This window comes from Canis lupus, chromosome 9 (genome assembly GCF_011100685.1).
Source record: "Canis lupus familiaris isolate Mischka breed German Shepherd chromosome 9, alternate assembly UU_Cfam_GSD_1.0, whole genome shotgun sequence".
NCBI classification, from domain to species: domain Eukaryota; kingdom Metazoa; phylum Chordata; class Mammalia; order Carnivora; family Canidae; genus Canis; species Canis lupus.
The window spans coordinates 20,586,653-20,606,667 of NC_049230.1; the positions used below are offsets into that span (position 1 = coordinate 20,586,653).

The 20,015-nt window shown below is 50.8% G+C and overlaps 3 protein-coding genes across 7 annotated transcripts in view; all 3 read left to right on the forward strand.

Annotated features, from left to right (window-relative positions):
- The window catches only part of STAT5B (signal transducer and activator of transcription 5B), a 70,231-nt gene extending 64,148 nt beyond the window's left edge, over window positions 1-6,083 (forward strand). For 4 of the 5 annotated variants that reach the window (XM_038547294.1, XM_038547293.1, XM_038547296.1 and 1 more), the window contains 3 exons: window positions 2,348-2,399; window positions 2,710-2,817; window positions 3,548-6,083. In XM_038547294.1, coding sequence (XP_038403222.1) covers window positions 2,348-2,399; window positions 2,710-2,817; window positions 3,548-3,674 — 287 coding nt within the window. In that variant the 3' untranslated portion in view covers window positions 3,675-6,083. Of the gene's footprint in view, window positions 1-2,347; window positions 2,400-2,709; window positions 2,818-3,547 lie in introns of those variants that run through there. The other variant, XM_038547295.1, reaches the window with a different exon arrangement.
- A 6,016-nt stretch (window positions 6,084-12,099) lies between these two features.
- On the forward strand, window positions 12,100-16,625 carry GHDC (GH3 domain containing). Its single transcript, XM_038547298.1, is given in 10 exon segments — window positions 12,100-12,488; window positions 12,685-12,974; window positions 13,456-13,577; window positions 13,724-14,210; window positions 14,597-14,697; window positions 14,699-14,790; window positions 14,879-14,950; window positions 15,028-15,161; window positions 15,531-15,616; window positions 15,894-16,625. Coding segments are annotated over 10 exon segments (1,875 nt in total). The 5' UTR covers window positions 12,100-12,216; the 3' UTR covers window positions 16,113-16,625.
- A 1,773-nt stretch (window positions 16,626-18,398) lies between these two features.
- HCRT (hypocretin neuropeptide precursor) lies at window positions 18,399-19,648 on the forward strand. The gene is given in 2 exon segments (NM_001033994.1): window positions 18,399-18,421; window positions 19,225-19,648. Coding segments are annotated over 2 exon segments (393 nt in total). The 5' UTR covers window positions 18,399-18,400; the 3' UTR covers window positions 19,597-19,648.
- The last annotated feature ends 367 nt before the right edge of the window (window positions 19,649-20,015 follow it).

Here is a 20,015-nt window from a genome sequence, read left to right on the forward strand (position 1 = left end):
ATAAGTTGGGGGGCAGAGGGAGAAGGAGAAGCAGGTACCCCCCTGATCAGGGAGCCCCACATGGGCTCAATCCCACAACACTGAGACTATGACCTGAGCTGAAATCAAGAGTTGGATACTTAACTGACTGAGCCACCCAGGCGCCCCTAGATTTATGTGGTAATTTGGATTAAACTTATCATGGTTTCTTGTTAGCACAGCTAATCTAGATTTTTAAATCCTATTTTTTTACAGCATTTCTTTGGTTTTTATCTTTTTCTGCCAATCCATAAAATTCTTTTTTTTTTTCATAAAATTCTTTATAAACTATGAAACACAAAAAGCATGCAGTATTATAAAAAAGTAGTTCCTCACATTTGAAGCCTTAGAAGAAGCTGGTTAGGATAAGAAGCAACTTGTAAACCATGTAGCATTTCACTGTCTTGGACTTGGTTACCAATATAGGTTGTAAATCCTCCCTCTGAACATCATTGTAGGGTCTATCAATCAAGCACTTTTAACATTTCGTAGTTCCCGGCAGCCAAGGTGGCTCAGCGGTTTAGCGCTGCCTTCAGCCCAGGCGTGATCCTGGAGACCCGGGATTTAGTCCCATGTGGGGCTCCCTGCATGGGGCCTGCTTCTGCTTCTGCTGGTGTCTCTACCTCTCTCTGTGTGTCTCGTGAATAAATAAATAAGATCTTTAAAAAAAAAATTTCCTAATTGCCAAAGGGTATGGAATACATAATTAGATGTTAACTTCCCTGAAATCATTGCCTTCCACATTCACCACAGGGATACAAGCCTACTTGTGATGGGAAAGAGCACTACAATTTAATGGTCATCTAAAAGTAGAGTTTCTGTTGGACAGAAGAATTATTTTAAAAAAAAAACATATTTTATTCATTCATGAGAGACACAGAGAGAGAGAGGCAGAGACACAGGCAGAGGGAGAAGCAGGCTCCACGCAGGGAGCCCAATGTGGGACTCGATCCCGGGTCTCAAGGATCACACCCTGGGCCGAAGGCAGGAGCTAAACCGCTGAGCCACCCAGGCGTCCCTGGACAGAAGAATTAGAGGGAAGTTTATACTCTCTGATGCACACACAGAAAAGCCCTAATAAAACTTATTATGGTATAATGTAATTAATTTTGTGAGTATAAAATTAAAGCACTTGTATTTATAAGCATTTTCCTTCTTTTTAAGATTTATTTTTTTATTTTTTTATTTTTTTTAATTTTTATTTTATTTTTTATTTTTTTATTTTTTTTATTTATTTATGATAGTCACAGAGAGAGAGAGAGGCAGAGACACAGGCAGAGGGAGAAGCAGGCTCCATGCACCAGGAGCCCGATGTGGGATTTGATCCCGGGTCTCCAGGATCGCGCCCTGGGCCAAAGGCAGGTGCCAAATCGCTGCGCCCACCCAGGGATCCCAAGATTTATTTATTATTTGAGAGAGAGCGAAAGAGAGAAAGCACAAGCAGGGGGAGCAGCAAAGGGAAACGGAGAAGCAGGCTCCCCATCAAGCAGGGAGCCCGATCCCAGCACCCCAGGATCATGACCCAAACCTAAGGCAGATGCCCAGCTGAGTGAGCCACCCAGCTGCCCCTTAAAGCACTTATATTAGAGTTAGTTACTTGAAGATTGAACATTGAATCAAATTCTCAGGATTTTACAGGGTTTTTTTTTTTCCTGTTATTCAAAATAGAAAATAAAGTTCTCAATCATTAAAAAAAAAAAACTCTTTATCCTCTTGACCATACTCACATAGCCAAGCAACAGTGATTCCAGAGACCATCCAGTCAAATTCATTCCTTTCTTTGTTTTCTTGGTGCAACAAGTGTTTGTACCCCTCCCACTTGAAGGTCTCCAGTGATCAGGAAATCAGTTCTTCCCGAGACAGCCCGTTTATTTTGTGGGCAGTTCTAATTATGACAGCATTCTTCTTTCTGTGGTTGAAATTTTGTCCTCTTCTTATCTCCTTCTAATTTTATTCCCTGGGATACAAAGCAAATCCTGTCACTCTGCTGCATCTGTAACTTTAAGCTTTTGAGATATTTTTTTGTTTTTATACTTAATGTACAATTAATGTTCGGTTTAGATTTGTACTAAAGTATATATTTTCTGTGGCTTGAAGAATTTATTAACACACTCAAGCCAACTCGGAAGGTAACTTAACTTGCAGTTTTAGTATTGAGGCTTCCCCTAGACCAGGTCCAACTAACATTAAAATATTAAGTGCTTGTATCAGATCCTAAGATAGAATTAGGTGGTTGTGTCCTATCCTGAAAACTGTGATTTTTAAGAGAGATTGCATTTTTATTTCACTGAGAACTTCGGTTCTCATCACTGTTCCCCCTTCTTGGCAGCTAAAGCAGTAGACGGATACGTGAAGCCACAGATCAAGCAGGTGGTCCCTGAGTAAGTACCCAGGGTCCAGCTCTGGCCTCCCACTGCCTCTCTCTTCCCCTCAGCCCCCTCACCCCTCACCCCTGCCCCTCCCGTTCACAGGCCCTGCGTGGCCCAGCCCTCCCTTCCCCCTGAAACCTGGCTCAGTTTCCCCCTGGAGAGGGAACTGGGCTTAGTATCAGTGGGACCAGTACCCAGGGCCCCAGGCCCACATCTGGAGTCCCAGGCACAGTGGGCAATTTGTCCTTCCACACCCCCTGAGCCCTCCCCAGGTCAGCTGCTGCCGTGAGGCCGCTGAGGCTCTGCCTCGTTTCTCCTGCAGGTTTGTGAGCGCATCTACAGATTCTGCTGGGGCCAGCGCCACCTACATGGACCAGGCCCCCTCCCCGGCCGTGTGCCCCCAGGCTCATTATAACATGTACCCACAGAAGTAGGTTGTGTTCTCACAGGGCTTCTCGGGGAGGACCTGGGCACCTGGCCTCAGGCTGGGCCCCCAGAGGGCTGGTGGGCAAAGGGACCCAGAGCTCCTGTAGGTCTAAGACCACCCAGGCTGGGCTCTGGCATATATCCAGGTAGGAGAAAGATTCAACCAGAAGATATTGAGAGTTTAGAGTGGATTTGGGCAAATGTCATCTCCCCTTTCCCAAAGTGGAGATTTTTCTTGCTCTGTATAAGGACCAGATGGGCTTTAGATATGTGGACAGCCAGGATAAGGGGGAGCTGGGGTGGGTATGCTAGTTTGAGTCTCTATCCAGATAGCAAGAGGATTCTTTTTTTTTTTTTTTTTTTAAGATTTTATCTATTCATTCATGAGAGACACAGAGAGAGAGAGAGAGAGAGGCAGAGACACAGGCAGAGAGAGAAGCAGGCTCCATGCAGGGAACCCAATGTGGGACTTGATCCTGGGACCCCCAGGATCACAAGCCCTGGACCAAAGGCAGGCGCTAAACCACTGAGCCACCCAGGGATCCTCTAGCAAGAGAAGATTCTACTCTCCACTGTTTAAATCATGAGTATCTTTTCCCATGAAGCCTAGGCCAAGGGTGTAGGCAGCCTTGGGCCGTTCACTTGGTAGGGTTTGGGGCTTCGCTTGGTCTCTGCTGCTTATCATTAGGTCTGACAGCCTTTCCCTTCCCTTCATTTTTTCTTTTTCTTCCAAGCCCTGACCCCGTCCTTGACAATGATGGGGAGTTTGATCTGGATGACACGATGGATGTGGCACGGCGTGTGGAGGAGCTCTTAGGCCGACCTATGGACAGTCAGTGGATCCCTCACGCACAGTCGTGACCCCGCATCTCCACCTGCAGCTTTTCCGTCCTCGCCAGAGGAGTTACTCTTGTGGATGTTTTAATTCCATGAATCGCGTCTCTTTGGAAACAATACTCATAATGTGAAGTGTTAATACTAGTTGTGACTTTAGTGTTTCTGTGCATGGTGGCACCAGTGAAGGGAGTGTGTGTGAATGTGTGAGTGTATGTGTGCGTGCGTGCGTGAGTTTGCACGTTGGGCTGTTTCTCCCCCTTGCTGTGCAGAGTGTAGTTGCAGCATCGGGGCCACAAACAGAGGCTGTGGTTGTTTTAACCTTGTGCAAAAAGGCAATAGTTCTGTGAATCCTGGAACTTAGCCATGTGTCTGTTGGAGTAAGAGGACAAAGGGAGGAGAAAGCACCTCTTCTCCAGTGAGATTTGTCACTGTGTCTGCCAAGCAATTGATATATAACCATGATTGTCTCTGCTTTCCTTTGAAATGTAGAAACTGCCTTTTGAAAAAGAAAGCCTCCCTCCATCTTTCCCTGTCCCCCACCCCTGTTTTCCTGAGTAGGGATGGGCAAAGGGGAAACACACCATGATTGTTGGGACAAGGGAAGTCATGGGTTGTCTGATGGGTAGTGGCTTTTTAAATAATGCTTATAGCCCATCTACATGTTCTCTCCCTTGCCCTCCTTCCTTCCCCTCTGTGAAATTGCCACTCAGTCCTGTGTTTGTATACACGCACAGACACATTTGATGAACCAGGGGAAAGAGGGTCACATAATCGCAGCTTACAGTGTTGATGTCCTTTGTGTCGTGGCCAGAGTGGAAGGAAAGTCGGCTTGCTACCCAGAGCAGCTGCCCCCCGCCATCCCCGGTCTGCCCGTCCTTCCACCCAAGTGCGGCTACCCCAAGGCTTATTGATAATGGCTGTTTGCACATGGTGGTGTTACGTTTCTAAATTGGGATTTCTTGTTTTCCTCTTCCCACCCTCATCTGACATCACAGTTCTTTTGACCTGTGGCGGGTTCTGTGGCATTCGTGCCCAGGTCACCTCGTTTCCCTTCACTGTTCACATGGGCTGTCTTGGGGAGGGGGTGGTAGGAATGCAGCCTGAACCTGGGGCCGGCGTGTTCCGCGCTCTGTTGCCCACTTGGTACGGGCTGCTGGGTGTCACGCGTTGGTAATTTGGGAAATGCAGTCAGTGGATTTCCTAGGAAGTTTGGTAAGCTGCAAAAACAAAACAGCTTCAGTACAACATTGTCCACAGTTTCTTCCGTAGTTTTACATCAAATGGAAGGAATGGGCTATGGCAGTCAGGTGGGAAGAGGGGAAAGCAGATGTAGCTTTTGGGGTAGGCCTACAAGGTCACTCACCCCTGGCCCCCCTCTCCAAAAGAAGGAATGGCCCTAAAAACCTTATTTTTATACATGTGAGTAAATAAACATATTTTTTTTACAAAAATGACTTCTGAATTTATCAGTGTTTTGATGTTAAAGGAAAATATTCCTCTGTAGTAAATTATTTATTGGAAGATGACTTTTTAAAAGCTGCTGTTTGTCCTGGCTTGGTTTCATACACTGATTTATTTTTCTATGCCAGGCAGTAGAAGCTCTCTGCCTCTGAGGAGCAGGCCGACCCCTCCATGACACCAGCATTGACACAGGATGCGGCTAAGCCCTTTACACACCCCTCAAGATTTGATTAAAATTCCAACCGTGAGGCTGAGACTGTTGGGGAAAAGGGGAAAGGAAGCCTGACTGCTCTGGGACCCAGTCTTAAAGAGCCCTTACCTGCCTGTCACTCAGGCTTCACCGACACTCACCTCTGAGGCCCGGAGTTCAGCAGCCCTGCCGCCCGGCCGTATGGGGCAGGGACTGACTCGCTTCCAGACTGGTAGCACACCCAGCCCCAGGGAGTGCTGTTGGCACTAGGGGTGCTGGGACTGGCAAGTGTGGCTGCCCAGAGCACAAGGGTTCCGTGCTGGTACAGTTGCTGAGCTGTCCTCAGCTTTCCTTAGGCTGTGCCTATAGATGGGAGAGATCTTTGACCGAAAGGTGTGCTCGCTATCTGCATTGTATTTTCTCTTTTCTCCCTGCTCCTGCAAACCACAAAAGAGGCAGTGACAAGTCTTGACCACCTCTGCCTCTCACTTGCTCACACACACACACACACACACACACACACGTCATCAAAACATTTCAATGTGTGGTATGTGCAGGGTTTTGTAGGGGGTTGGGGAGACTAAAAGTGAATATAACTTAAAGTGGAAGTATACTTTTTATAATTTTTCTTTTTAAAACTTTGTGAAATTATTTCAGATACATATTTATTTAGTGTTGAGGCAGATTAGTCTATAGCCACCAAAAAAGTATTGTGTATAATTTGGGGCAGTCACAAAATTGTGTATTTTATGTTACAATAAAGGCTTCCTCTGAAGGGACAATATTGAATTCTGTTTTTATTTTTTTCCTATCAGGAGGTCAGAGAAAGTAGCTTTGATAGGGACATATTTGAAATCATCAGTGGAACTGTGAAAAGCAGAACTAGTTGGGAACTGGCCTCAGAGAGTGTCTTCAGCTTTGAAGGCAGAGGGGGCATTTCTGACCTTCCTATTCATAAGATGGTTTAAAAATCAGAATGATAGTCTGTATCTCCTAGCCACCTGATAAACACTCTTCCTGTTAGAAAGCTCATCCTTAAACTTCACATTTGAAGTGCCCACCCTATGCTGGGTATGGTGTGTGGGAGGAGAAATCGTCCTGTCCTCAAGAGGATTATAGTTGGGGAAAGCCAGCAATACAACCAATCATGATAGGATATTGGCTCCTGCTGCAAAAAAGTTATCCTGAGGCCAACACTAAATACTAGAGAATAGGGAGGAAGGGCACCAATTAGTTTGAGCTGACTCCTAAAGAACAAAGAGTTGAGAAAGGAGAGGTATTCCTCCAGAGAGACCAGTGCAGGCAGAGGCTGGAGATGACGGAGGGTGTGATATGGCTGGATAAAGTGATTTGTGGTTCTAAACCCAGGCATGCATCAGAATCTTTTGGGAGACTGGTTTAGAGCACAGATCGGGCCAGCCCGGGTGGCTCAGTGGTTTAGCGCCTGCCTTCAGCCCAGGGCTTCGAGTCCCATGTTGGGCTCCCTACATGGAGCCTGCTTCTCCCTCTGCCTGTGTCTCTGCCCCTCTCTCTCTCTCTCTCTCTCTGTCTCATGAATAAATAAAATCTTCAAAAGAAAAAAGAAAAATATATAGCAATCAGCTAACAATAAGTGTAACTTAGCTGGGTGTGGTCAGGGAAAGAGATCTGTGAAAATAACTGTCATGTGAGGGCAACTGTGGGCATACTCAAGTCTGTACCCCCTTATTGAGCAATATCTAGCTTCACGCCATATGAGGGTGGGTGGTGGGAAGTAGAAAGACTCCCTAATATGATCCAGCCACTCACTAAACATGTAAATAATAATAACAAACCCTGGAAAATTCACAAATATACAGTAAACAGTATACTCCTAAATAGCCAAGTGAAAAAGAAGAATAAATTTAAGTAGTCACACTTCACAATAAGTAAGTCAAAACACTACAAAGCAACAGTAATCAACATAGTGTAATACTGGCATGAGGATAGACATATGGATCAGTGGAATAGAAATCAGAGTGCAGAAGGAAACCCATGTGTCTATGGTCAACTGATTTTTTTTTTTAATTTTAAATATTTATTTATGATAGCCACAGAGAGAGAGAGAGAGGCGCAGAGACACAGGCAGAGGGAGAAGCAGGCTCCATGCACCGGGAGCCCAATGTGGGATTCGATCCCGGGTCTCCAGGATCGCGCCCTGGGCCAAAGGCAGGCCCCAAACTGCTGCGCCACCCAGGGATCCCCCTGATTTTTTTTTTGAACTGATTTTAACAAGGGTGCCAAGACCATGCAATGGGGAAAGAATAGTCTTTTAAACAAGTGGTACTGAGACAACTGGATAGCCACATGCCAAAAAGTAAATTTGGAACTTTACATCACATACAAAAATTAACTCAAAATGGATCAAAGAAAAAAAAAAAAAAAATGGATCAAAGACCTAAATGTAAGAGCTAAAACTATAAAACTCTTAGAGGAAACCATAGAAAGCTTCATGACATTGGATTTGGCAATGATTTCTTGGCCATGACACCATGAGCAACATAAGGTAAGTTGGACCTCATAAAAATAAAAACTTTTGTGCATCAAAAGACAGCAGAGTGAATAGGCAACCCACAGATGGGGAGAAAATATGTGAAAATCATATGTCAGATAAGGAATTAATATCCAGAACATGAACTCTACAGCAACAATAATTTTTAAACAGGATGTGAACAGATATTTCTCTAAAGATACACAGGTAGACAATAAGTACACAAGAGAGGCTCAATCATTAGAAATCATTAGAAATGTATATCACAACCACAATGAGATACCATTTCTTACTCATTAGATTGGCCATTATCAAAGCAAAACAACAACAACAACAAAAAATAACTGGTAGGGTACGTGGAGAAATTGGAACCCATATGCATTGCAAGTAGGCATGTAAACTAGTGCAGCGACTACTACCATGGAGAAGATAGCGTGGAGATTCCTCAAAAAGTTAAACAATTCCCATGTGATCCAGCACTTCCACTTCTGGGTATATACTCAAAAGAATTGAAAGCAGGGATCCAAAGAGATATTTGTACACCCATGTTCATTAGCAACATTATTCACAATAGCCAAAAGATGAAAACAACAGAAATGTCCATCAGTGGATGAATGGATAAACTAACTGTGGTCTAGACAATGGATAGACCACAAATACAATGGAATATCATTCAGTTTTTAAAAAGAAGGAAACTCTGACACATGCTACAACATAAGCAAATCTTGACATTATGCTGAATGAATTAGGCAGACACTAAAGGACAAATATTGTACAGTTGCCTTTATACCAGCTACCAGGAATAGATTCATAAAGACAAGATAGAATCATGGTCATCGGAGAATGCGGGGAGGAAGAATGAAGAGTTACTATTTAATGAGTAGAGTTTCAATTTAGGAAGCTGAAAAAGTTCTGGAGATGGATGGTGGTGATGGTTGCACACAATGTGAATGCCACTGAAGTGGATACCTGATATGGTTAAAATGGTAAATCTTATGCATCTTTTATCACCATAAAAAATAAAAACCTAAATGTAAGAGCTAGGATTATAAAACAATTAGAAGAAAGCATAGTATTCTTCATGACTTCAGATTTTGACAATGGACCCCTAGATATGACACCAAAAGCACAAGCAACAAAAGAAAAAGTAGATAATTGGACTCCCTCAAAATTAAAAAAAAAAAAAAAAAAAAAAAAAAAAAGGGCAGCCCCGGTGGCGCAGCGATTTGGCGCCGCCTGCAGCCCGGGGTGTGATCCTGGAGACCCGGGATCGAGTCCCACGTCCTGGCTCCCTGCATGGAGCCTGCTTCTCCCTCTGCCTATCTCTCTCTCTCTCTCTCTCTCTGTGTGTCTCTCATGAATAAATAAATAAAATCTTTAAAAAAATGAAAAGACAACTCACAGAATGGAAGAAAATATTTACAAATCATCTATCTGACAGGGGACTTGAATGTACAATATGTATAAAGAACCCTTACAACTTAATAATAAAAAGACAAATAGCCCAATAAGAAAAGGGTAAAGGATCTTAAAAGACATTTCGTCATAGAAGTCAACAAATGGCTAATTGATACACGAAAAGATATGTGATCATTGGTCATCTGGGACCATGCAAATTAAAATGGACTCTGGGGAAAAAAATAAAAATAAAAATAAAAATAAAAAGGACTCTGGGGCACCTGGCTGGTTCGGTTGGTAGAGCATGTGACTCTTGATCTCAGGATCTGAGTTCAAGTGCCACTTTGAGTGTGGAATGTACTTAAAACACACACACACACACACAAACTCAAGTCACTTCACACCCCACTAGGTTGGCTATAATCAAAAAGTCAGATAATAATAAGTGTCAACAAGGACCTAGAGAAATTGGAACCCTCATATACTCCTGGTGGGGTATAAAATAGTGCACCAGCTATGGAAACCAGTTTAGCAGTTCCTTCATCAGTTAAAGAGTTACTATAGGACCCAGCTATTCTACATTGGAATGTGATAAATCACTTGCATTCATTACATTTTTATGCAAAAAAAAAAAAACAATAATATATGTCCACAGAAGGACTTGCATGCAAATGTCTATAACAGCATTATACATAGTAGCCAAAGAACAGAGATGACCCAAATGCACATCACCTGATGAATGGGTAAATAAACGTGATGTGGCATATCCATACAATGAAATAAATATTATTTGGCAATAAAAAGGAATGAACTACAGCTACACAGTAATACATGGAAGAACCTTGAAAACATTCTAAGTGAAAGAAGCCAGATACAAAAGACCATGTGTTACATGATTCCATTTATATGAAATATCCTGAATCGGCAAATCTATTTTTAGAGAAAGTAGATTTGTGGTTGTTTTTGCTGGGGATCAGAAGGTGGGAAGGGACTGGGGTGATAGCTAAAGGGTATGGAGTTACTTTCAAGGTGATGAAAATGTCATGAAATTGCTGATGTTACACAGACCTGTGAACATAGTAGAAACCATTGAATTGTATGCTTTAAGTGGGTGACTTGTATGGTATGTAAATTGTACCTAATAAAACTATTAGTTTTTTAAGATTATTTATTTGTTTGAGAGAGAGAGAGCAGAGCAAGAGTGAGAGAGCACGAGTGGGGGGTGCACAGTGAGAAAAGCAGGCTCTCCACCAAGCAGGGAGCCCAGTGAGGGGCTAGGATCCTCAGGCCCTGGGATCATGACCCTCAGGCTCTGGGATCATGACCCGAGCTGCGCCAAAGCCAGACACTTAACCCTCTGAGCCACCCAGGCGGCCCGCTCTCACTCCTTTTAATTTCTTGTTTAGATCTTACACTTGATTTTTTTTTTAATTATAGCTTTCAGGGCGCCTGCTTCTCCCTCTCCCTCTGCTGCTCCCCCTGCTTGTGCTGTCTCTCTCTCTCCTTCTCTCTCTCTAATGAATGAATAAAATCTTTTAAAAAAAATCAATAAAAATGAGGTGCCTAGATGGCTCAGTGGTTGAGCGTCTGCCTTTGGCTCAGGTCATGATTCCAGGGTCCTGGGATCGAGTCCCACAGCGGGCTCCCTGCAGGGAGCCTGCTTCTCCCTCTGCCTATGTCTCTGTCTCTCTCTGTGTTCTCTCATGAATAAATAAATAAATAAAACCTTTAAAAAATAAAATAATATAAAAATAAAAGGGGGTGAGATCAAGGTGGGGTACCCCGACAGCGAGAGCAGAAATGTGCAAGGGAGCTCAGCTGTGAAAAGGAGGGAGACCCCTGTAAGACGGATGAAGGGTTGACGGGAGGGGTTTCAGTGTTTGAGAGCCTGGGTCCAGAGTACAGGAGGAAGGATGGCTTAACCACAGACAGCAGAAGAACCTCATTCTAGAGCAGAGGTTCTCAAACTTCACAGTGGGAGGGTAGGAGCCTAACTGAGGTGGGCACCTTGCTCCAAGCTGCAAAAAGACCTCATGTCATAAAGATGAGAGAAGTTTGTTTTTCCTGGGCATAAAGCCTACTAGCTAACACCGATGGTGACCCCAGTTAACAGGTAAAGTTGGGATGAGCTACGGGTGACAAATGGTGCCACCAAGTCCTCTTCTTTGAGGGCTAGTTATCGCTTGTCTGGATGACATGCGGGTGACGGGTTCTGGCAGCTTGGCTAAGTGAGGGAGGGAAATTCTCTTCTCCCTGTGCAATCTCTCAGTCATTGCCTGTGATGAGCATCCCATTCTGGTTTATGCTTATTCAATAATAAAAGGGCTTCCTGGGACGCCTGGGTGGCTCAGTGGTTGAGCATCTGCCTTCAGCCCAGGGCGTGATCCTGGAGTCCCCGGGTCGAGTCCCACATCGGGCTCCCTGCATGGAGCCTGCTTCTCCCTCTGCCTCTCTCTCTCTCTCTCTCTCTCTCTCTCTCTCTCTCTCGTGAATAAATAAATAAATAAAATCTTTAAAAATAATAATAATGATAAAAGGGCTTCCTTTCTCTACTACCTTTGTCAGGGAAAGCTAGTGGATCTTCGGGGAGAGGGTTTCTGGACTGGGAGACAATTTTGTTTTTTAAACAGTTCTCAAGCTTGAACCTGCTCTTCCGGGGTGCTGCGCCCTTCTCCCAACTCAGGCTGCTTCGTGGAGCTCTTTTTCCTTTTCCACACTCAGCCTTCTCCTCCTTCACCTGCAGAGTTTGAAGGCCACACTGCTTTGGCGGGAGTCCTCCTCCCGCAGGCGGGCCGGGGCGGCTCCGCGCACGTGCGGCCTCAGGCGACTGTCCCTTTAAGAGCCCCTCCCCCGGCCAGCTCCGCCCTCAGCCCGCGGCCGGATTTCCCCGTCGGGGCCCCACCCTTTAAAGCCCTGGCTCCATCTTTCTGGCTGGCTGTGAGCGCAAACCGGAGGGCCCGGGGCCCTGGGAGCTGGGAGTGGGCACAAGAGGGCTGTGACAGGTGCATATGGGCCATGGAACCACCGCCCGGGCCGCAGGAGGGACCCGGAGCCGGGACAGGGTGGATCCTGGGATGAAGCAGAGCCCCTCGGGTGGGCAGGACTTGTCATTGGTTGAGCAGCTGCTGGCTGCCAGGCACCGCGTCAAACCATTTCTGTATCTTCTGCGGAGCTATTATTATTCCCATTTTACAGACAGGGCAGCGGAGCCCAGAGCAGCAGGCTGCCTTGCCCAGGGCCCTGCAGCTAACCAAGTGGCAGAGCCAGGGTCCGAACTCAGGTCAGTGTGACTCCGAAGCCTTGATGTCCCCTCCTCTGCATCACCTGCCTGATGGGTCCTGACTTCTTCTCAGCCTTCCTTTTTCTTTGGTTTCTTGTGTGGTAGAGTGCGGTGAAGGTTGGGTTGGGTTATGGGGAGAAAGGGGTTACCCTCTCCTCCCCCCAGTACCAGAGTTTGGGTCCCTTCCTCCTCCCAGGAGCTGCTTGGAGATGCTGCTGCTACTGCTGCTGCTCCTCCTCCTCCTCCTCCTGGGGCTGCTGCTACCACTGGCCTCGCTCCGGCAGCGGCAGCTCCAGGGTGCCAGGCCGTCCTGGCTTGCCGGCCTCCAGCACCGTGTGGCAGGAGCGGCCCTGCACTGGGCAGCCGCCTGGCAGCAGCGCAGACTGGAGCAGAGCACCCTGCATGTGGGCCAGAGCCAGCAGCACGCCCTGAGGTGGTGTCTGCAGGGAGCCCAGAGGCCCCCCTGTCCCCTCACGGGGGCCACAGGTGTGTTTCCAAAGGTCTAAGGAGGTGGCCCAAACAGAAGTGCCACCAGACAGTCAGATTCTGGAACCTGAGGACTTCCCTTCTCCCCTTCTACTGCCAGCACAGAGGGGCCTGATCCAAACACCCTACCCAGGCTCAGGATTATTCAAAATGAATTCTCCATTCCTGTGCCCCAGTAGCCTTGTCCCGGGCCTCTGCTGGGCTCCTTCCTCAAGGGTCTTTTTTTTTCTTTAAGATTTTATGTATTTATTCATGAGAGATACACAGAGAAAAGCAGAGACATAGGCAGAGGGAGACATAGGCAGAGGCTTCCCGGGGAGCCTGATGTGGGACTTGATCCCAGAACCCCAGAATCATGACCTGAGCCAAAGGCAGGCGCTCAACCATTGAGCCACCCAGGTGCCCCAGGTCTTATCATTCTTACCTGAAACTCAGGAAACTGTGGCTTCAGGAGGAGTTTATGATGTCTTTGGGGCTACAGATACAAGCGCCTTCCGGAACCGTCTCCCTCTGACCAAGGCCAGCCAGGCCCAGGAGGAAGAAAGTCGGGGTCAGGAGCTGCCCCCTACCTCAACCCAGTACTACGGGGAGGTCTCCCTGCAGGTAAACTGAGAAGGCTGGAGCATAGCTGCACCAGAGGCCCCATCAGGCCAAACCTTCCCCCATCAGGGTAGACAAAGAACCCCTAACCTGGGGACTTGGGGACTGGCTCGGGCCCAGGGCCAACACCCTTTCTTGTCTCCTTCCAGGCCACCTTGCTGGGTCTGGCAGCCCTAAACAAGGCCTACCCAGAAGTGCTGGCTCCAGGGGGCACTGCCCGGGTGACCCCTACATCCCCCTGGCCTCACCCTCTCCCTTGGCCTTGGCATGCCCTGGGCCAGGTTAGCACCCCTGGAGCCAAGCACCCCGGGACCCTGCTGCAAGAGGCACTGAGGTCCCCAGGGCTGCGGGCCCTGGAAGCTGGGACGGCAGTTGAACTCCTGGACGTCTTTTTGGGCCTGGAGGCCGATGGTGAAGAGCTGGCTGAGGCAGTGGCTGCCGGGAACCCAGGGCGGGCGGCTGAGCTGCGGGAGGCCCTAGAGCAGGGGCCCCGAGGACTGGCCCTCCGGCTCTGGCCAAAGCTACAGGTGGTGGTGACGCTGGATGCAGGAGGCCAGGCCGAGGCTGTGGCTGCCCTGGGGGCCTTGTGGTGTCAAGGGCTGGCCTTCTTCTCACCTGCTTATGCCACCACTGGAGGTGAGCAGGACTCAGGGCTAGTGAGTTGGGGGCATGGGGCAGACGCCACACAGCGAGCTGCCAAGTAGTGAGCCCTACCTAATCACTTCATTTAATCCCCCCAACACCAGCAGCTCCATTTTACACATGCACAGACTGAGGCTCGTAGAGGTTAAGAGACTTGCACACATTCACGCAGCAACAGCATTTACCCCCAGGTCTGCTCCCCCCGGAACCACTGCCTCTTCCCAACCAGGGCCCTTGAGGCAGCACCCTGAGCCTGCGGGAGCCAGGAAGGAGAGGTGGAAGGGCAGCCATGGGATCAGTTGCTCAGAGACTTGGGGCCTGGGGTCCCTAGCAAAAAAGCAATGGCACCACCAGCTAAAGGGCTGCTTGCTCCCCCCCAGCGGTGGTGGGCCTGAGCCTGTGGCCAGAGCAACCTCGAGGGCTCTACCTTCTGCCCCCTGGAGCTCCTTTTATTGAGCTGCTCCCAGTTACGGAAGGAAGCCCAGGAAGAGGCTGCCTCTACTGTCCTGCTGGCCGAAGCCCAGAAGGGTGAGGAGTACGAGCTGGTGCTGACCAACCACACCAGCCTCACCAGGTGATCACCTGGCTTACCTCTAGGGCCACCTCAGGCCCTCCGGGACCCTACCAAGGGCCTAAGCTCACCAGCACTCCTGCCCTGTCAGGTGCCGCCTGGGTGATGTGGTACAGGTGGTGGGTGCCCACAATCAGTGTCCAGTCGTCAGGTTCGTCCGCAGGTAGGTGACTCCCTGGGGGAGCTGAGGGGCTGTCCTAGGGCCCCAGGTTCCTCTGCCTCCCCCTTCCTCCTCCCTAGGCTGGGCCAGGGCCTGAATGTGCGAGGAGAAGACATTCAAGAGGATACATTCTCAGAGGCCCTGGGCAGGGCGGTAGGGCAGTGGCCAGGGGCCAAACTGTTAGACCACAGCTGTGTGGAGAGCAGCATTCTGGGTAAGCTTCTCCATCAGCTCCTGCTCCCCATTCCTGAGTTGGTTGCCCACCCCACCCCCCGCCCATACCAAATCCATCCTGAAGGAAGAACTCTACGAAAGAGGTAAGACCCAGCCTCCTTTGCTGCTCCTAGTAAAGCCCTTCCCCACATCTAACTCCCATCCCTCCTGCTGCAGCCCCACCCCTTCCCTTTCCTGGCCTGTTTCATACTTACAATTAGGCTTTGGGTTCCTCTCCATTTACCACCCCCCCCCCTTGCCAAGAAATTCCTTTCCTCCCATGAACCTCAGGGTGAGGGAGAACAGGTAGGGGCACAGGACTCAGTGTTGGAAACCAAGAGCATGTGTGTGCATGGGGGTTTGTCTCCAGATTCCTCCGAAGGCTCTGCTCCCCACTATGAGGTGTTTGTGGCGCTAAGGGGGCTCAGGAACCTGTCAGAAGAAAATCGAGACAAGGTAAACAAGACAGGGATGGGATGTGACTGCCTGTCCTCTTCACTCTGCACGCCCCCTCCTGTCCCCGTGCCATGGGCCCAGTGCTGCGATGGGGGGGAGAGTAGGGGGAGGAGAACCTCCCTGGGGCTCTGGGAAGGGAGAGAGGTCCACAGACACAGGAGACACAGGTGAACATATGAAACGCCTCCCACACGTCTCCTGGCATCCTCAGGCGCCCACCATCCACAGGTCACACAGCCACACACCAGCCTCCTCACTCCGGCCATTCTGTTTCCAGCTTGACCACTGCCTTCAGGAAGTCTCTCCTCGCTACAAGTCCCTGCGGTTCCGGGGCAGCGTGGGCCCTGCCAGAGTTCACCTGCTGGGGCAGGGGGCCTTCAGAGAACTCCGGGCCACCCTTGCAGCCTGCCCCTCGTCCCCCTTCCCTCCCGAGATGCCCCGGGTCCTCAGGCAGAGGCATCTAGCCCAGTGTCTGCAGAGGAGGGTGGTGTCCTGAGCTGAGGCCTACCTGCTGCCCCATCCCCCTCAAAGGCCACCTGGCTCTTTCCTCTGTGGCCTTTCTGGATGGGAACCCTTGGCCAGGGTCGTGGACTCTGTCACCTGACAGTGGCCCATCAGAGCTGCCAGGCCTTAGGGAGGCTTGGCCTAGTCAGCTGCTGCCTGCAGAGCCCTGCTTGGAGCCCCAGGCCCCCTCTGGAGGACACTGCTGGAGTTTCCCCGCCACGCTGATGCTCCCGCGTCTCCAGCCAGTGCACTGTGCAAGCTCCAACTGTTGGCAGTTACTGCTCCCAGGAGCCACCCTCGGCCTATAAGAAACAGGACTTAGAGAAAAAGACCTTGGCGTCATTGTCCCTCAGGGCGACAGCTCTGAAGTGTATTCTGTGCCAGTTGTCCACAGTGATAACCTTCTCAATAACACAGTTCTTACTGGTTTTCCTGCCATCCCTCCTATCCCCACCCCCTTCTGTGGTTTCTAGGATTACCTCCCAAATAAACCTCTTGCACCAGATTCTTGACTCCGGATCTGCTTAGGGAGGAACTGTAAGAGGCCTGTTTGCTCTGCTCCTGCTGGCGGCTGGTTCCCCCCACCTTCAGCTCTGGACACCAGGGACTTTCCCCCCACTCTCCACTCCAGGTCACCCCCAGTGTGTGTGCACCTTCTTTCTATCCCAAGCTGGTCCTAAATGTGGAGGGATTGCTCCCCAACTTCCCTTGCCCTGGCTTAGCACAGGTCCCTGTCTGGCCCAACACCCACAAACCACTTTCCTGTGTAGGAACTGTACTACACATCATGAAGTATCACAACAGGAAGCAATCTCAGAGACCATCTGAGTTAACTATCCATCTTACCAGTGGGGAAACTGAGGCTTCATGAGGTTGTCAGCCTCACCCAAGGCCTTGAAGCTCCTCCTGAGTAACATGGCACCAGTTCCCCTTCAGTTGCTAAGTCTCCAATCCTGCCTCTGAATTACTTCTGAATTCCATGGCCACATCCAGGCCACCCAGCCCCCCATCAGCCCCAGGACTCCTTCCTGCTAGAACCCTCCCCTGGCTCCCCAGTGCCCACAGGACTGAGGCCAATCAGCTTAGCCTGTAAGACCCTTTGACCCACCCTGGTCCTCACTTCCTTGTCCAGCCACCTCTCCCCTATGAGGGGAGCCACAACTATGATGCCCACACCCTACTATCCCACATGAACTAAGCACTGTCACCTCCAGGTCTTTGCTCAAGTTGTGCCTTCTGTGGAATGCACCCCTCCCCCAGCCTTACCTGATAGAAATCCACCTTGCATGCAAGGCCTTTCTGGGGTCCTTTCTCCTACTGAGCTATCATCATGCTGGGCTGTCTTCTCACCTGGATTCTGGAGTCTGGGAAAACCGGAAGATCCAGTGCACACTGTGCCCCCAGCACCCATTGCAGGGCCTGGCAGAGAGCAGGTGCTCCACAGACGTGCCCTGTATAAAAGAGACTCTGGCTTGGAGATGGCACGGTCCTTCCCCCAAAGGGGCTCACTCTTTGCTGATGGTGGGATGGGACTCCATCCCCCCTCTCCAGGCAGCCTGACTAGGAAGGAAACTGCACAGGTTGGAGGACCTGCTTTCCTCTCCCTGCCCACGTTCAATTTCCAGGATTTTCCACCGTGGAGGTTGGTGGGAGGGGCAGAGAGAAGGAGAGAACTGGGGAAAGGGAGAGGCAACTAAGAAGCCTGTTCCAAGAAGGAAGAAGGCCAAGGAACCCGACAGACCCCAGGTACGGCAACAGAGGCAGAGGGCACAGACCTGCTGCCTGGCTGCCCTCCCCCCACCACACACCCCATGTGAAGTGTGGGGCTCATAGCTGCCTTCTCTTCTGCCCTAATTAGCAGCTGCCCCCCCCACCATTGTCCCAGGCCAGCGCCCCAGCCAAGGCCTCCTTTGTGCTCCCAGATTCCTGGGTGCAAGGTGGCCTCATTAGTGCCGGGAGACCGCCCCATCTCCAGGGAGCAGGCAGACAGACAAGGGGGGTACCAGGGGCACAGTGATGGCACTCCCGCTTCTGAGAGCCTTGGCGGCCATTCTTTGGGCCCAACCTGGAGACGGTCCCCCTGCAGGAGGCTAATCTTAGATTTGCCTTTGTCTGGCCCCAGAGAGGACGCAAGTACCCGCCTGTCCCCCACCACCTCAGAGCACTATAAACCCCAGGCCCTTGATCGGGGGTCACAGTCAACGGCCTCAAAGTTCCTGGCTATTCCGACCACTGCAGACAACACCCTTCCTGGCTACCCCACTCTGAGCTCCAGACGCCATGAACCCTCCCTCTACAAAGGTAAAGCCCCAGGGATAGAAGGGGTGACTCATCCTACCAGCCAGGCAATGGAAATGCTTGCTCAAGGGGCTGGAAAGAAAGCTGAGGTGTCTCTGCCCTTGGTCTTTTCCCATGTGGGATCCGAGGCAGGAGACTGATGGGGTGAAGCCTCCGCGGAGAGCCTGGGGTAGCACTAGATCCATGGCCTTCTCCTGAGAGCTCATGCATCAGGCGCGGTGCTTGCACCTGGTCTTTTGTGTCTTCCTCCTGCGGCCTGCGCTATAGGGATTAATACCCCTTTACAAGGGAGGAAGTTGTGGCCCCTAAGAGGTTTGGAAACAGGCCCGAAGCCACAGAGTGCAGTTTCCCCGGCAAGGGAGCAGGCAAACAAGACAATTTGGAACCTGCTAGCCCTTGACGTGCACGTGTTTGTCCGAGGAGAGTCTATACAGGGCCTCTGTTTCCCTGAGTGAACAAACTTCTGGTGCAAACACGCACCCGGTTTTCAGGCGCTTTAATGGGGGCACAAGGGACTAAGGGTCCCCAGAAAAGAGGGATTCACTGCCCAGGGGATCTCAAAACGCCTCCTGGAGGAGATGCTGTGCTGGGGCTTGAGAGATGAGCAGGTAAAGGAGCCAGAGAGGAGGCCTCCAGCAGAGGCAGCAGCGCGCAGAGGCAGCAGCGCGCAGAGGGCGGGGACCTAGCGGACTGAGAGGTGGGAGCGCAGGCGGCGGGGGCGGAGCCAGGTGGGCGGGGCCCGGGCCGGGGGTCTGCAGCGGGGCGCGGCCGGAGGACCCCTAGCGTCTGGCCCGGTGTCTCCCTAGGTCCCCTGGGCCGCCGTGACTCTGCTGCTGCTCCTCTTGTTGCCGCCCGCGCTGCTGTCGCCCGGGGCGGCCGCGCAGCCCTTGCCCGACTGCTGCCGCCAGAAGACGTGCTCCTGCCGCCTCTACGAGCTGCTGCACGGCGCGGGCAACCACGCGGCCGGCATCCTCACGCTGGGCAAGCGGCGGCCCGGACCCCCGGGCCTCCAGGGCCGGCTGCAGCGCCTCCTGCAGGCCAGCGGCAACCATGCGGCCGGCATCCTGACCATGGGCCGCCGCGCAGGCGCAGAGCCAGCGCCGCGCCCCTGTCCCGGGCGCAGATGTCCCGTGGTGGCCGTCCCCTCTGCAGCGCCTGGAGGGCGGTCGGGAGTCTGAGCTGACGCTCGCGCCGCGTCCTGGCCCTGCCTTCTCCTCGCTGCCCGCCGGATGTCAGCCCCCGACAAAAGGTCAATAAAGACGAGTCTCTTGGTGTGGCTGGTCTCTGTTCTGCGTGGTCGCATTCCGTCCTGCAGGGGGCGGGAGAGTCGAACTATAAAGAGCTCGCGGCCTGAAAGCCTGGCTCTGGGGCACCTCCGCCCTGGCGTCTTCCAACTGGAAACACAGAGCAAGGAACTGTGTGAGGCCCCGTGGTACGGAGACAACCGCACAGGCGCATGGTCGGAGGGAAGAATGGGGGACAGACGTATCTCGCAATGCTCTAGTAACCATTCTGTATCTCGGCCTTTACAGACAGACAGGGAAGGGAAGGGAGGGAGAGCCAGGAAGGTTGCACGGAGGAGCGGAGTCTGGCTGGG